Source organism: Patella vulgata, chromosome 9 (genome assembly GCF_932274485.2).
Source record: "Patella vulgata chromosome 9, xgPatVulg1.2, whole genome shotgun sequence".
NCBI classification, from domain to species: Eukaryota; Metazoa; Mollusca; class Gastropoda; family Patellidae; genus Patella; species Patella vulgata.
In genome coordinates this window covers 41205370-41223405 of record NC_065887.2, presented here as the reverse complement: position 1 = coordinate 41223405, position 18036 = coordinate 41205370, and the positions used below count along the sequence as shown (strand labels likewise).

Here is an 18036-nt window from a genome sequence, read left to right as displayed (position 1 = left end):
TTGTATTTGAATGTATGTATCTGAATTTAAATTTAAAAAAAAGACGCTTGCTCGCTAGCCTGGGAGTCGCGTGTTCGATCCCTGCATTGGCCAAGAAAGTTCATCTGGATTTTCCGACGTGGATCCCCCGTACCAGTGGTGCAGGATGGAGGTTCTGACTAGGACAGTTGTCTTGTCGTTCGAATGGGACAAGAAAAACGACTTCCCGTGTTTACATTGGTGTGCACGTTAAAGATCCCTTGGCAGTTGGGATTCGATATAAGAGTAGACCATAGTGCCGCTGCCCGGGCATAATTTCGCTCATAGCACACTGAATAGCGTATGCCCGCCTTCATTAGCCCAGTATAGGAGTATATAGGGGTAGAACAGTAGGAGGTTAAACTTCATTTCATTTCATTTAAAATTTTCATCATTTCTTGCATTGCACACGCAACCACAGAAATGGAAATTACGACATGTTAGTCCCAAAATGATCAAAATACATCGTAGAAGAGAATTAATCCCTATTCCAATCCGTTGCACTTATGACCCCATCTGAAAGAGGACACATATTATATCCATCACGACTATATTCTGGGTTAAACTGGTTTTAAAAAGAATTAGAACGGCCTGGATCATAGGTGATCGTGTATTTATTACGGTTCAGTTGTCTCGTTTTAAAGAACAGATTAACCAATGTCAGTGGATCGCACTAAACACCCTTTGTTTGTGTGTAATGTCTATTGTTTCGGTGTTAAATTAAATCTACCGTGTAGTAAGTAATAGCAGTTAATATAGTGTATCGTAAATCGTGCACTTTATTGTCACCGCCACGTGGATTGTAACATGATATCTTGTTCGTTCTAGTCAATGGCGTAAAGAAATAAAATGAAATGGGGTTTAACGTTCGACTGTTCTGTTCCGACTGGGCTATTGAAGATGCTGCATCCTACTCTTATATCGAATTCCAACTGCCAAGGCTTCTTTTACGTGCACAGGACCTTATTTTTTTTATCCCATCCGAGCGACTATACGCTCTCTCTTACCAGACCCTCAGTCCTGCGTCACTGAGAAGAGGGGATCACATCGGAAAATCCGGGGTCGGACACGTGACCTCCAGGTTAGGGAACAAACGCCTGTTGCATAATAATAGGAACCAGGGGAGTTTTGTTTGACATTGTCTAGAAAATGTGGCTCATATCCAGGCGTGGTGTCGATCATTCTGACTCAAGGATTATCTTTTGGCCGACACCAAGTCAGAATGATCGACACCAAGTCAGAATGATCGATCGACACCAAGTCAGAATGATCGACTTGGTGTCGATCATTCTGACTTGGTGTCGGCCAAAAGATAATCCTTGAGTTTGTGAACGAATATTTTATCAACATATCCCAATATATGCGAGTTTATGGGTGTCACACTGAGATCGTGCAACCCAAAGCCACCCAGCACACAAAAAAGATTGTGTTAAAGGAATAAGCTGGTATGTCAGTCTTCAGCAGCCCGGTTGACGCGGAGTAGTGGGACGTTAAACCCTATTTGATTTCAAGAAACATTAAACATACATTATGCAAGAGCTAAATCTACCTATTTCAGGTCTTTCTTCTGGCCTGAATTTTTTTTATAAGTTATTAATTACCAAGACCACAATCAACTCTCGGTGTTATCGCTAGCCTTTTATATTTACTGGATTGGGATCCGATTTGCTGCTCAACTTTTATTCATGATTTAATGATGAAATGGATAATCGAGGCTATGTTTTTTTTTTTATCGTATTGGCTTTAGTAATGATGATCGAGGCTAGGCCGAAAATTCAGTCGCTAAAATCTCGTATCAATTTGACAGACATTTTCAACAAATTCCCTTTATATTATCTACTTTTCAACTATTATAGTGAGAACTGCCGGCTCTTTATCTAATCTCCCATTAATATATCTTTAAGCTATGGTAAATAACCATAATATTAATTTCTAAAAACAAATAAGTTATTAGTACTTCTTTCAATTACAAACAACGTGTTAACAAAATTCTTACAATCGAAACCATTTTCGATAAAACTTTTTGATAATAACCTCTAAATAACTATTGAGTTCAAATTAATTATGTCATAAATCTTATATGAAATATTAAAATACAAATATAAAACTGTTTTGTGCAGATATTCGCCATATTTTGGTGGTGGTGGGGGGGGGGGGGGGTATGGTTAATGCGTGTGCGTTGCAACATAAGGTCTGCCATGAGGTCAAGTGGCGTGGTTTAGATTCTCCGCTTGTACGTGACAAGGAGTTACATCGTGGGTTTTCGCCGGGTTCCCTGGTTTCCTCCCACTGCTAAGAACCTCTTCGTGCAAGCGAATTATTGAGCTAAAATTGAACCATATGTCAGTCCCGAAATGACCTAGTTTGTGTCGAGTGGACGTTACATCCCATTTTTTTTCTCTCTCTCTCTCTCTCTCTCTCTCTCTCTCTCTCTCTCTCATCTCCCCCAATCGCCCTTTTTAATACCATATCGCGATTTTAAATCATGTATAAATCATTTTATTTATGGCCGCTGGCAACGGTCTTGGGATCTTGCAGGCACAAACAAACTTCATTACATTAAGCCTCTCTTAGGAGACTGGCCCAACTCCCACAGAACCAACAGGAGGGATGAAGTTGTTTTGTGTCGCTCTCGCATTGGTCATACCTTTTTAACACACATTTTCATTTGACAGTGAAGCACATTTTGATTGAGTGCAATCATCACAAGAACACTAGATCGAAATATTACCGTTGCCAGTCTCTGCATCATCTATTTGCCCAACCGGGTTTATATTGTAATATACTAGACTTTTTAAAAGAGACATGTTTTTATCATAAATTTTAATTGTATATTTATCATTTCATTTCTGTATTTTAAATATTAATATGCATAAAAGGTTTATTTCATTTTTAATTTTATTTACTGTGATATTGTTTTTATTTATGCATATAATACTTTTTCTGTGATATTTATTTAACTTCTCTCACATAAATCACCATTTGTTTGGCGCAATATAGCCCGGTGGGTGCTGACGTGCCATAAAACCACATTTCATTTCATTTTCATTTCATTTCTCTCTCTCTCTCCCTCTCTCTCTCCCTCTCTTGTCAGCCATGTTTTAATTGTAACATTTATTTTTATAATGACAGAGATACAACTTACAGTAAATCCAAAATAAAGATTAGAATTTTACTATTGGTCCAAATATCAACCAAGGCAGTTAAAATAAGGTTTTAAAACGTATCATAAATACATTGATTTTAATACTGGGTTCGGCGTGGTGGGTCATGTCTGCCCAAGTGAGGAAATTCAAACCTGTAATCCGATACATAAAATAAAATAATTACTTGTGATTTTACCCCCTCGTTAAAATACACACAATATAAGTGTTAAGCCGATCATTTTTATGAGGACAGTCAAATGGTCAGCACAAAGACAGTGGTTTACCAATATAAAGGAACAAAAAAAGTTCCTACTTTTCTACACCAACTGGTATTACAAAGATAGGCATGGTCCGTACATTGTGATATGGGAGAGGGTTGCCCGGATAGCGACAGGGGAGGGAAATCTGGGGACCCTGAGAAAACCCATGAGGTTGGACAGGTGGCCATATATCTTATGATCTTAAGCGCACGTGTTTGTCCACATACCCTCTCCTAAATAGCATAAAACCTGTCCCGTCGCATTTATATCATCGGGCGTTCATGCGGGTCTATTGCGCTTTACATCAAGGCAACTGGGCCCTGTTTCTCGAAATCTTAACTAAAGATGAAATCCAAATTTTAGTAGATACTTCAATTTTGATTAGCTAAGCACTAAAATCAACCTAATATTATCCAATCAAATTACTAAAATTTGGATTTGATCTAAGTTAAAATTTCGTGAAACAAGCCACTGGTTTGCATGTATGACTACCATTTTACTTTCAATGGTGACAAGGCTTAGGTTACTCTTGTTGTCAAAGCGGGTACCAAGGAAAACCGCGATAACGGAACAGGTGTTTCTAGACCAGTGGTCAAGGTGAACAATAGTGGATCATCAACTCCCCATCTGGCAGCCTTCATCCCATGTCACACCATGATGTGTTAAAAACTACCCTCCTGTCTATCATCCTTGAACCCGCCCCTATTGTTCTCTGACCAAACATTGTTCAGTACATGATCACCGTAACCCGTCCATTGTGTCCACTTCTCAATCTGATCGGCCTTGACTAATCAAGACCATCATTAGTTGACCGTTATTTCCCGCGGTTATTATGCCCAATTATCCAGTGATGCGTCGCTCGTCTAGGCGCATAATATCATCAAAGTGATCGCTGGTTACGCTCGGCTTGGATTTACACAAACATTTTGCATAACACCCACCGACATCTGTCATCGTTAACCTACAATTTATCGTGAAATTTCTACCCTACAACAATCCCCAACATTCTATAACGAAACGTGTTGAGAAAAGTCGCATCGATTTGCTTTACAGATTCTTTTCGACATGTAAACTGTAACATATAGATGCGTATATTTAGATATACATGCTTGGATAATCAAGTCTTTGAATTGCTGGAAAATCAAGGCTACTGGTGGAGGATAATGCCGTAACTCACGCGACATACGGGTTTACATCATAATATCTAGATATTGATGAAGGGATAAAATTCCTATTTAAGAAGTCGAACCATCTGGGATATTTAGACTTACATTTTATCTCGCACTTCAATCTATAATGGTGAAAATTAACGCATTAAAACTTTTGGGAATTTTGTGCGGGTCCTGTTTGTGGACATTTTGTATCGGAGAAGATTATGGATTCCAGTTATTATTCACGTCCATTAACGATGAACTCGAGGACGCCGAGATTAAATTCGAAAGAAAACTTCCAGTTTGGTTAAAGGGAACTTTGGTATGTATTTTGTTTTAAATTTGAAAAAAAAAATAATATGATATATTGAATTCGCACATGTTTATTGACAAATCAACATGCCATAATTTAGATTAAATATAGACTTTTAGATCATATTATTTTATTTAAAAGAAAAACAAGGTCCAAAAATTATTCAAATCGACCATTAAAATTTATGGTAATTTATATATTTTTGAAAGCCCAAAGATGTCAGAATAAAGTTTAAATATTATAGAGTTTTAGACCATAGGACTTTTATTAACAAAATATTTGACCCTGACAATATTCAAATCGATAATTTCTATGGCCACTTAAAGTTAACGCTGGTTTCAACTGATTCACATCGCCATCTTTAAACTATCAAATAAAGTATCAGTAATTCTTCTTCCTCTTCGTACAGGCCATCGTATTTTTTTGTTATATACCCGGGTGTGCTTAATTACGTAACAATCACATTCTTTATATTCAAATAGTATACATGCATATTCAAATAATATATATGTATATTCAAATAGTATGTATGCATAATCAGTGATATATATGCATATTCAGTAGTATATAATCATATTCAAATAATATATATGTATACTCAAATACTATATATGCATATTCAGTAGTATATAATCATATTCAAATAATACATATGCATATTCAAATAGTAAATATGCATATTCAAATAATAAATAGTATACATATATATTCAAATAGTATATAGTATACATGTATATTCAAGTAGTATACATGTATATTTTGTACTTGTGAGATGTATGTTGACGATCCGACGTGTTATAATATATCTTTACAGAATTACAAGCAGTACTAAACATCAGCTCAAAAATAGGCTTTAAACAACCATTTATATTACGTTTCAAGTAAAACTGGACTAAAAGTCGATTTTGGAGAGAAATTCCCTATCGAAATGAAATAGAATTAAATGTGGTTTAACGTCCTACTGTTCTGCCCCGGCTGGGCTAATGAAGACGGGCATACGCCATACAGTGTGCTTGCTATATGTGATAGTTTGCCCGGACATCGGCTATTTCCTTGTCAAGATGAAATTTTTAAAATATAAATTTGTTAAGAAACAACACACGCTGGTTAAGAAAATATGAAATGAAAAGGTATTGCATTACACCTGGTGTTTTCTATAACTTTGGTCTGATTTATACTGATTTATAGACTATTTTGTAATCTTTAAGATACCCCCCCCCCCTCCCACGTATATACTTTGTGATTTGGTGATATCTTTGGATTAAAATCATATTAAAACTAATTTATATATTGCTACAAATCTCTCTCAAAACATTTTATTTGAAAAAAAAACTATCCCATTCCACAATGAACTATTTTAAACAGCATGGTTTGTCACGTGACTTGATTGATGGAGAATCCACATTATCAGCTTTACTTATCGTTAGTCGCTGTATCGAAGCCTAAGTAAATTCTTGGATTATCATCTGCCATCTTTTTCCGCCGTGTAATCAAAAAATCTTCTGGACGTTTACATCTCTCAGTGGTCTGACAACCGCTACTCATTAGATCAACGCCTAAGATGTGCTGATTACGTCACTCTAGAAGGTCGGCTGTCAGTTACGGATACCCTTACACTCAATCTTACTAGAAAAATAACGAATTCCATGAAAAACATCCATACGGGTATTTTTTGTCCCAAAAAGAAACATCCGCCAACGCCTATGTATTGCACGTATTTGTTACGAAAACTAGTCCCTTCAGTGGATGGATTCGGCAGAAGGAAAAGTAGGACGTTAAACCCCCGTGGCATTTGATGATTCGGCATATCACCTCAAATAGTGGCGGCTCTTACAAGTCGATTATTACAGAAAATTTCACCGAAGATCTACTTTTAGCTGCATTGGTCGACCGTATAGAAAACAGATATACATGAAATTAGTACAATATGATAGGATAATAAACTATAACACATACTTATGGAAGAACAATTACTGATTTATTTGGGCAGTTACTAAATGCCTGTAAAAGATCATGATAGGATAACTAGTGATTAGTCTACTATAGACCTGTTGTCAGTTCGTATTGACATCATTGGATGTACAGGTCAAGGACGACATATTTTATAACCACATATTTTATAACATCAATTAGTTTCTTTATATTTGAAGGTCAATGTATGTATCTCAACAGGTGGGTTCTCATAAATTACATAGATGATTGGTGTCATTATTATAAAATCACAAATATTTTTATACCAGATTTTCACACTAAATTTCGATTCACAAAAAAAAAAAAAAAAATTCAATTGCACTTTTGATTCTTCTTGGGTTGTTTCAATTCGCTATAGAACGTTCAGCTTTTACGCTTTAAATTATGCTTTTGGAATTAGAATCGAGATTGTAATTCAGAACCATTCGAATTCTACTTGTTTAAAGCACCAACTGACAGACATGTTAACTTCAAAATTTTCTAAAACATAATTTTGGCCACAACAATCAACATAGTATAGCTCGAAAGATTTGATTCGCGATTATCATGCACCATAAAAGAGGTGTTTGGCTTTAAAACGAGGGTAAAGATTTATCCGCTTGCATCGATGTCAAGGTATTATGTAACCTTATTTGAACGATAGTATAAGGATCAACAACATGCCAGTCCCAAAATGGCATAACTTTGTGATGAGTGGGCGTTTAATTCGCTCGAGGACAACCAGATGTGTTGCTTGTAAAAATTGTAGAAAATTTTTGTTCTTCATGTCGCCCTTTCCGGCGTGGGTTCCTCCTTGTCAGTTCAGGGCGTCTGACAAGGGACAGCGTATAGTCGTTCGGATGGGACACAAAACCGTGCACGTAAAATATCCCATGGCTGTTGGAATTTGATATAAGAGTAGGCCGTAGCGCTGCTGTCCCGGAAAATTTCCTTCATAGCACACTATGTATGGCGTATGCCCGTCTTCATTAGCCCTGTCGGATCAGAACAGTAGGACGTTAAACCCCATTTCAGTACATTTCATTAACAACGGGTAATTATTTATCACATAGATCGATATCAAGTGCAAGACTTCAAGATTCTAATTAATTAACTAAAGAAATACATCGGCGGAAGTGTCGTTGATGAGATTCTTGGCATGAGGTGGGTTGGGGATGGGGTGAGGTTTAATGGTCCTTCGATTAATACAATGTTCGGTGAGTCTCCGAGTGGGCGTAGAAAATAGGCATTTGTCGTGTCCGGTTCGTTCCCAATTGTCAAGGCTAACTACATGTTTCCGATCGTCAAGACTAACTACATGTCCCCAATCGTCAAGGCTAACTACAGGTTTCCAATCGTCAAGACTAACTACACGTCCCCAATCGTCAAAGCTAACTACAGGTTCCCAATCGTCAAGGTTAACTACAGGTTCCCAATCGTCAAGGCTAACTACAGGTTCCCAATCCTCAAGGCTAACTACATGTCTCCAATCGTCAAGGCTAACTACAGATTCCGAATCCTAAATCGGCCCCATGTATGTATGTCACAGGCAATGATATAAGATGAAAATGGCCGTATCTTTGTCACATAATGACCAGGATATACTGTAGAAAGCACCATAATTTACAATCAGTTTTTCAAACATTTTCCCGAGTCAAGGGTCTCTGAAGGGGGCCAGACACACCCCCTCTCCCGTCCCCAGTGCGTCCCTGCCAGTTTTTCTTCTCCTTTTTGTCAAATGACATTACTGCTGACATGTACACTCGGAGTCATGTTGACTTTAATGTATTTAAGTGTATCGTGACTGTAGCCAGTAATAGATGCTATTATCATTGATTAAAATATAGTCACGGAAATAGCATATTATCTTTCATCCTATCAGCAGATGTTACGGGTTGATGGGCGTTTCGATAAAACTGTTCTGCTCCGACTGCTATGAGGGACATTTTGCCCGGACATCGGCACTGCGGTCTACTCTTATATGTCATAAATCTTATATATGAAAATACAAATATAAAAAAACTGTTTTGTACAGATATTCGCCATATTTTGGTGGTGGTGGTGTGGGGGAGGCGGGGTGTATGGTTAATGCGTGTGCGTTGCAACATAAGGTCTGCCATGGAGTCAAGTGGCGTGGTTTAGATTCTCCGCTTGTACGTGACAAGGAGTTACATCGTGGGTTTTCGCCGGGGTCCCCGGTTTCCTCCCACTGCTAAAGACCCTTACGCGCCAGCGAATTATTAAAATAAAATTGAACAATATGTTAGTCACGAAATGACCTAGTTGTGTCGAGTGAACGTAAAACCCCACCCCAAAAACGAAGTGACTAGATAATAATAGCCAAAAGCAGTTTTGTTAAATGGTTTATTATACAACTGTCTAAATTTCTATCTCATTAGTGGGGTGGGGTCGGGTGGGGTGATTGGCATAACTTATGCACTTTAGCTCATAAGGTCTGTCTTTAAGTCAAATGTGATTTCGATCATAGGCTTAAAATTTGACAAGAAGGTCGTCAGCCAAACCACTAGGGTTTTCTTTGGGTCCTCCGCCCTTTGTTCTTATCTTCTATAATTTTGTCAATTTTTTTTAATGAAGTCATTTAGATTTTGGAATTTTTCGGACGTGGTTTCCCATTGTCAGTCGTGCAGGACGGAGGGCCTGACAAGGACAGCTGTCTAGTCGTTCGGATTGGACGAAAAACCGCAGTCTCGTGTATACACTGGCATGCACGCAAAAAATCCCTTGCCAGTTGGAATTCGACATAAGAGTAGGGTACAGTGCCGCTGCCCGGCAAAATTTTTCCTCATAACACACTGTATGGCCCAATAACACACTGTATGGCAAAATATAGGAACAGTAGGACGTTAAACTCCATTTCATTTCATTTTTATTTCAATAATTGGCTTGCGCGTAGGGGTCTTTAGCAGTGGGACGAAATCGGAGGACCCGGAGAAAACCCACGAGGTTGGACAGGCGACCCTACTCCTTGTCACGTACAACCGGGGATACAAAACCACGCCAGTTGACTCAATGACAGGCCTTATGATACAGCGCGCAGCGCGCACCTGCTAACCATTCGGCCATCCATCCCCCCGATTTGACAAACAAGGCTTGTGTTGGTTCTTGTCATTGATTAATACGATTACGAATATTTACTGCGAATATACCAGTCGTCCACAATTTGTAAATGTCTTATTAAAGGGACAATAACACTCTTGCTGGCTTGAAAGCTCCAGAAAATAAATAATATCTCTATCTAAGTACTAGATGTTTAAGTGTCCTACCTGTTGTGTAAATTATCCATTACATCCTATTTTACTTGTCCAGAGGGTTCGAAAATATTTTTAAATCGAAGTTTCATTTGAAAAGGTTTACGTTAGACGTTTCAAACCATTATGTTGAATTTTTCAAAATTTTTAAATAAGGTGTGTTAAGATGAAATTTGTGTCATCAATTAATTGAAATATTCTAAAATAGAACAATTTGTTGACCAGAATAAAGATTGGGACATATTATTCAGTTACAACAAGAGTGGTATTGAGCCTTTAAGGAGTCTACTCCAACACAAACTATTGTACTGGTTGAGTGACTGGATATTCTGTAATATCCTATCTATTATAGGATCCATGGGAATGTCTAGGGCTATTTAAAAGCTATTAAAAATTAATTATGTTCTCGGTATGAGAGTGATAATTCTCGTTTAATATCGTTATATAATATTATAGTATAATAATCTATATACGGTTTATGGTTACATACAAGTTTGTGTATATTATGATCTATATATAGAAGACATTGCCGTTGGCTAGATAGGATTGGATGTTGTAATAATTACATCTAACTTATTCCTGTCTCTGATCTGAACACACCAACAATAATTATAAAACTGACAGATATACAGATAATGAACCCCGATTTTATAACTCTTATGAAATGAAATGAAATGGGGTTTAACGTCCTTCTCTTCTATTCCGACTAGGCTAATAAAGACGGGACGGCACTATTGCATATAAAATCTTTCAGGGTATAATTTGACGTTCAATGCGTACTGATTCGGCAGTCTTTTCGTTGTACATGGCAATGCAGGATAGCTGTATATCAATACACAGACAGAACAAACAGTACAAATAGTATAATCTGCGATAAACGAATTACCAAATATCACTCAATCTGTCCGAGTTCAAGCCGGTACTCCAAAGATATTTATCTTAGGTCACACATACGTGTAATTTCCTTCATGGTTTTAAAAAATGAACCCATTTTTCGTGACGCCATCTAGATCATCTAATCGTTCAAATGGAATGAAAAACCTAGGTCCCGTTAACACGTTAGCGTGCACGTAAAAGAACCATTGACATTTGGAATTCGAAAAATGCCCCCCCCCACCCCATGGCACACTAATTATCTCTGTTAGCACAGAGAATTAGAACATTAAATCCTATTTCATTTCAGTGGGCACTTTGTTTGCGGTTGATTGCCAAGCCTTATGTCACAAAGAGGGGCGTTACACATAGGCATAGCCTGTTCACCCAATCTGAATCCAGATATTTACTGAATAGACTATTGTTTATTATATAAGGTCTTATACTATAGAAAGCAGATAGACAACGATATAATGCACGTGTTGCACTCTTTAATTAAAACATGGCTTTTCTTTTCTTTCCAGGTGAGAAATGGTTTCGGAAGATTTGAAATGGGTGAACGCCATTTCATGCACTCATTTGATGCCTTTGCGAAACTCAGTAGTTGGAGATTCAACGGAAATAAAACGGCGTATTTTTCTACTAAGTTTATCCAAAGCAGTTTTTATAATGAATCCATGGCAACAAATGACATAGCGCCATATTTATTGTTTGAAGGAGTTGTGCCCCCTTTCGGTTCCTACGACAAGCTGAAGGCACTGGTTCGCGGCATTGACAATATGAACGTTAACGTTTATAAATTCTTCAATGAAAAGGAAAATATTTCTGAGTACGTTGCTTTAAATGATTTTTGGAAAATCTATCAGATTTCTCCGCGAGATCTGTCGACAAAAGCTGCCATTGTTCCTCAAGTTGGTGAATATTCGTTAGGTGGTCAGCTGGGATTTTTGGATTTATTGTCGTCTGCCCATCCATTACCGGAGCCAGGAACAAACAACCATATAACGTTTCTGTCAAGTGTGAGTCTTCTCCCATTTTGGTCCAGCAACGCCATTAATTTGATTCGAATCAAATCTGCTCACGATAGGGAGGTGATTGCACGCTGGGATGTCGAGCGTGTTCCTTACATGCATTCCTTTTCAGTAACCGAAAACTACGCCATCTTATTCGCCAGCCCCTTTTACGTTAATGTAGTACGGATGCTTCAAAAAGCCGAACCTTTCGAGTGCTTGGATTGGTACCCGGATCATAAAACTACGGTCTATATCGTGAATTTGAAAACAGGAGAACTAAAAACCATGACAACGGTGAATGTGTTTACAATGCATCACGTGAACGCTTACGAAAGAAAAGGGAAAATTATCGTCGACATATCGGCCTATCCAAGTCCCGAATTCGTCAAAAGCCTTCAAATGAAGGTTCTATTCGATCCCGCTAAAAGGAATGCATTCGATGCGCATGCTTTACTGAAGAGATTTCGGATAAATTTGGAAAAAAACAAAATAAATTACGTGGATAGGGACCCGAAAACGAAAATTCCTTACACGGTAAATCTCGATATGCCGACAATAAACGAAAATTACCGAGCACGGCGATATTGTTTCGTATACGGAATAGTGTTAAAAAAGGATAACATTAACTTAAGTCACATCTCCATTGTGAAAAGAGACATGTGTCGAAAGGGTAGAGATAAAGCCTTGTTCATGAAATACCATTATCCTTCTGAAGCATGGTTTGTTCCAAACCCGAGACAAAAGTCGGAAGACGACGGCGTTCTGCTGCTTCCAATCTTGGACGGTGTCCGACAAAAATCCTACCTAGCTATTATTAATCCGAAAACAATGAAAATTATCAATCGGTCCTATTTACCCATTGTAGTCCCATTTTCGCTCCATGGACGATTTTTTGATGAAATTGTTTGAAATGTACACTGACATACCTTGTGCCTGCCTGTAAGGGCCATGGTCTCCATCTGTCATAATGATTTCAGCGCTGATGTCACGCATGAAGCTATTTGAATTAGGACAATTTGGCGGGATATCGGATATTTAAAGTATTCGTTTTACAATGTTTTATTTATTTGTGTTAGTAAATGCTTAATAGTGCTATATAAAGGACTGAAATCGTATTATTATTATCATTACTGGATTATCGATTATATGTGTTTTCAAATTAAAAGGGGCATCAAAGTCAGATCGTCCATAAACCTCGACAGTTCTTATAAACGAATTTAGGACACGTTGGCATAGGGATGGGTAGCTTGTATGGGAAATACAGCAGATTTATTATTGCTTTATTTTCCTGCATCAGACACCGAAATTAAGCGACGTTGTAACCATAGAAACAACAATATAGCCTTCAAATGGCTAGAACTGATTGAATTAAATAATTTTGGATCAACATGTTTTAGTAAGAGAACTTGTGAGTTTTTATTAGAAACGTTATTGGATTTTATTCTGACTTGTTCGCCTTTAAAGCTTCAACACACCAGTAGACTAATAATTATTTTAAATATTCCAATTTAACAAAAATAGGACTGTTCTTCAGATAGTTATCTAGACGATTAAATAATAAAAAAATAGTTAGATGGCTGATCCACCTCGATATTCGATGGTAGAAACCCACTGTTCTGCTCCGACTGGGCTAATAAAGACGGACAAACGCCATACATTGTGCATACGGGATTACAACGATTTGGAATCGCAGAACATCTAATGATAGAAAGTTTTGTAATGATTGAAATCGTGGTTTTAATCGTGAAGTAATCGTTGTGATCATATCAAGTCTTATCTTATATATTGAGGTCAGCCGTAGCAATCGTGTTGACCTAATCGAAACGTATCCGAACGTATCTTCACGTAGCAGATCGTGGATTCAATAGGGTCAATCTTATCATAATGCATAGCACGACAGTGGGAACATGGCATAAGTAACCAGAATAAATAAGACGAAATGAAGTAGTAGGTATAATTTGAATTAGATCGGATTTTGTAAGCTGTATCCTCTCACCGTATAACATTTATCCACGTTGTTTTATTGCTCTATAGGGAGCCATGGTGGATAGGTGTGTAAGACGCTGGCTCGCTAGCCTGGAGGTCGCGTGTTCTATCCCAGCATTGACCGATAAAGTTCATCGGAACAACTGTTCGAATGTGACGAAAAAACGAGAGTAGGCGATAGTGCCGCTGCCCGGGCAAAATTTCCCTCATAGCACACTATATGGCACATATCCATCTTCATTAACCCAGTATAGGAGTAGAACAGTAGGACGTTAAACCTCATTTCATTTTATTGCTCTATGATTTTAAAGATGCATTATGTAAGATTAGATAAAGAGCTGACAGTTCTCGCTATAATAATTCAAAAATAGATAATGAAAAGGGAATATATTGAACATTTCAGTCGAATTACTTCATACTGTACGGATATATGAATGTTTTAAGAATAGCGTAGTCTCGAATTTCATTGCTGTTACGATAATAAACAAAGCCTCGATTATCTGTTCACAATCACACCATCCGATGATCTATAAAGTTGATTATTGGCTTGTCATGTGAATAAATGTCTGCAACAGGCAGACTTTACTCTTACATAATGTATCTTTAAACAAATTAGATTGTCTTATATATTCAGTTTTTGTATTACGTGTTTGGCAGTGTTCCATCAAATCGATTTTCATTAATTATATATTCGCTTATTGTATTTTTATTGTCTGATATTAGTTGTATATTTTGTGTTTTGCAGAGGCTTTTATTGTTTTAGAAATAGCCGAATGTTTATTAAATGTGCAAGTGTTCTATGCCGTTGTCGCGGTTTGGCTCGGTACTCGATTTGGCGCGGTTCAATGTGCATTGTCTCGAGTGAGAAAGGATCAGTTAAATATCTATCTGTTTTGATACTCCCTAGGGAATAAGTTTGACCCCCCTCCCCCCGCATTCCCCTGTTTTGATACTCCCTAGGGAGTGACGTTGAACCCCCCCCCCCCATCCCCGCATTCCCCTTATTTTTTTTATCTGCACGTGATGAAAAAAAAGTAGCTATACGAAAAAATACCAAGAAATTTACAGACAATCTGTCAGTTATAAAGACAAATTGTATTTTGCCGGTGAGTTTTTGATGGTCTTATTAAAGTTTAGAAACAGCTCGCGGTAAAATGAATGTGCCATTTTTGAGTTGGTTCCCCATCCGAAGATACCAGGATCCTCGCCATGGTAACATATTACATAACATCCATTTGTATTGCTGAAACATTGAGTAGCCTACGAATGTTTATTGAAGACTTCAACTGATTATTAGTAGTATAAGTTTTAGATATATAATTTGATTTTGCTTTACCAATTATTATTAGGAAGTTTATTGTCTGCCATGTTACTTGAAAATATATCATTTTCTGCTACACCAATTGTTTATTATCTGTATAAGACTTGACTTTCGTGTCCTATTTGTTGTTTATTTATCTATTTGTCTGTTCGAATAACATTTAGTAATTGAACCAGGGCCCTTATTCACGAAAACTTAAACTAAGATACAATCGAAATTTTAAGAAATACTACAATTCGATTGGCTGACCAGTAAAATCAATTTGCATATATCCATTGAAGTTGCAGTATTTCTTAAAATTTCGGTTGTAACTTAGTTTAAGTTTTCGTGAATAAGGGCCCAGAGATACACGAGGTCACAATTCTGTGGAATACCATTACTGTTTATTAAACATACATTATGCAAGCGCTAAATCTGCCTATTGCAGGTCTTTATTTAGGCCTGAAATGTTTTCTAAATTATTAATTAGACATTAATTAACTCATTCAGGCCATAATCAACTCTCGATGACATCGGATTTCTCCGATATTAAATAGATTAGAACAGTTCAGCCATATTTTGATTTAAGCTAAAAATGGATGAGCGAGACTTAGCTTCGAACAACCAGTACGGTGGCTGAAATTATTGCACACGTCTTGTCAAACCTTCAAAGGCTAATATCTTCGTTCGCAGTAGAGTGATTTGCATGAAATTTTCAAATAATTCATTTTACATTATCTATTTTCGAACTATTATAGCAAGAATGGCTAGCTCTTTATCTAAATCTTACATAATGTATCTTTAATTAGTCATATTTCGTTCAAGATTCTCTAGTCGTAATCAAGTGATACACGTCGCTCATTAATATAATCAAGTGATAAATGTCCCTCATTAATATAATCAATTGATAAATGTCCCTCATTAATATAATCAAGTGATAAATGTCGCTCATTAATATAATCAAGTGATAAACGTCGCTCATTGATATAATCAAGTGATAAACGTCGCTCATTTATATAATCAAGTGATAAACGTTGCTCATTTATATAATCTAGGGATAAACGTCGCTCAGTGATTTAATCAAGTGATAAACGTCGCTCAGTGATGTAATCAAGTGATAAACGTCGCTAAGTGATATAATCAAGTGATAAACATCGCTCAGTGATGTAATCAAGTGATAAACGTCGCTAAGTGATGTAATCAAGCGATAAACGTCGCTAAGTGATATAATCAAGTAATTGTATTCCATAGACTTGTGTATTTTGCGTTTCACTTATTACCTACAGATTGCGTTCAATATTATATAATGTACATGCTTATTTTCCATTTTACTTGCTATAAAAATCACGTGTATAGGTATTTATATGTATATTGTCACATGTTGTGATGTAATATATCCATGAAATGACACGTCATAGACACGACATCCCGTACATTATTATGTGTAAAGTACTGTATTGTATCAATATTATGTTTTATTTAATAAAAATTATTATACACCACACCTTGCCCAAGGGTATGCATCACCCTTTTAATTTGAGCGTATAAAATCAGTGGTGCAGGACAGAAGACCTGACAAGGACAGCTGTCTAGTCGTTCGGATCTAACGAAAAACCGAGGTCCCGTGTATACATTGGCGTGTACGTAAAACATCCCTTTGCACTTGGACTTCGACATAGGAGTAGGCCATAGTGCCGCTGCCCGGGCAAAATGTCCCGCATAGCACACTGTATGGCGTATGCCCGTCGTCATTAGCCCAGTCGGAGCAGAACAGTAGGACGTTAAACCCCATTGCATCTCATTTGCATTTTGAGCGTATATCGGTCCGTCCGTCAATAGTGGGCCCATGAACACGAATAGGTTACAGTTGTCGACTCAAATATGATCTAACGCATTGTGGACCTGATATGACGAACCCAATCGATATTCAGAGTTCCTCGGATTTCCGTACCAGAGTTATACCCCTTTTCCGAAAGTCTTGCGATCGCGATAGGAGCTATAGTTTTTAGTTTTTAGTTTTTAACGGATTCTTCTCTAATTTGGCGTGAAGCATGGTAGTCATTGTGGGGTGGGGGGGGGGGACTAATCCTATGGATATTCAGAGTTCTGCAAGTTTACTTTCCGGAGTTATCCCTTTTTGCCGAAAGCTTTGTGGACGCGATAGGGGATACAGTTTTTAACATATTCTTTTCATATTGTGGTCATGAGAGGGTGCATCATATCGATATTCAACTTTCTTTGACGTTCGGTTCCGGAGTTATTCCCCTTTACCGAAAACCCTGTGAATGGAATAGATGCTAATTTTTGTCCGATATTTTTAAAATTGGGAGTGAGGCAATCAGGCCATGCGACGATGAACGCATTTGGGAACCATTTGGCGTCACCGGGATGAACCCATTCGATATTCAGCATTCCGACAGGTTCCGTTCCAGAGTTACCCCCCTTGCATACTGCGAATTTTTATTTCAAGCTTGTAAACACGACGGAGATCAGATTTCTCGAAGGCATCGATTATCAAATTTTGTCAACATTCAACCTTTCGGGTTGACAAACTGAACCCCGTAATAATGTTACATCGAACAAAACTGTCTTTCCATCGACGAAAATTAAATTATTTAATAAAACAAACAATATTATCTTCCGTGGATATATTCGTCACTACGTTTGCTACAAACTGTTGACAATACCACGCACAAGAAATGACACCGGGGATAAATGGCGTATCACGGTAGATTTAGTCATACAGTTGAAAGCTGG

The 18036-nt window shown here is 37.5% G+C and overlaps 1 protein-coding gene across 1 annotated transcript; it reads left to right on the top strand.

Moving 5' to 3' along the window:
* Positions 1-4728: 4728 nt before the first annotated feature.
* LOC126831883 (beta,beta-carotene 15,15'-dioxygenase-like) lies at positions 4729-13090 on the top strand. Its single transcript, XM_050562535.2, has 2 exons — positions 4729-4897; positions 11505-13090. Exon 2 carries the CDS (start codon positions 11532-11534, stop codon positions 12900-12902), a length of 1371 nt encoding a protein of 456 aa, XP_050418492.2. The 5' UTR covers positions 4729-4897; positions 11505-11531; the 3' UTR covers positions 12903-13090.
* The last annotated feature ends 4946 nt before the right edge of the window (positions 13091-18036 follow it).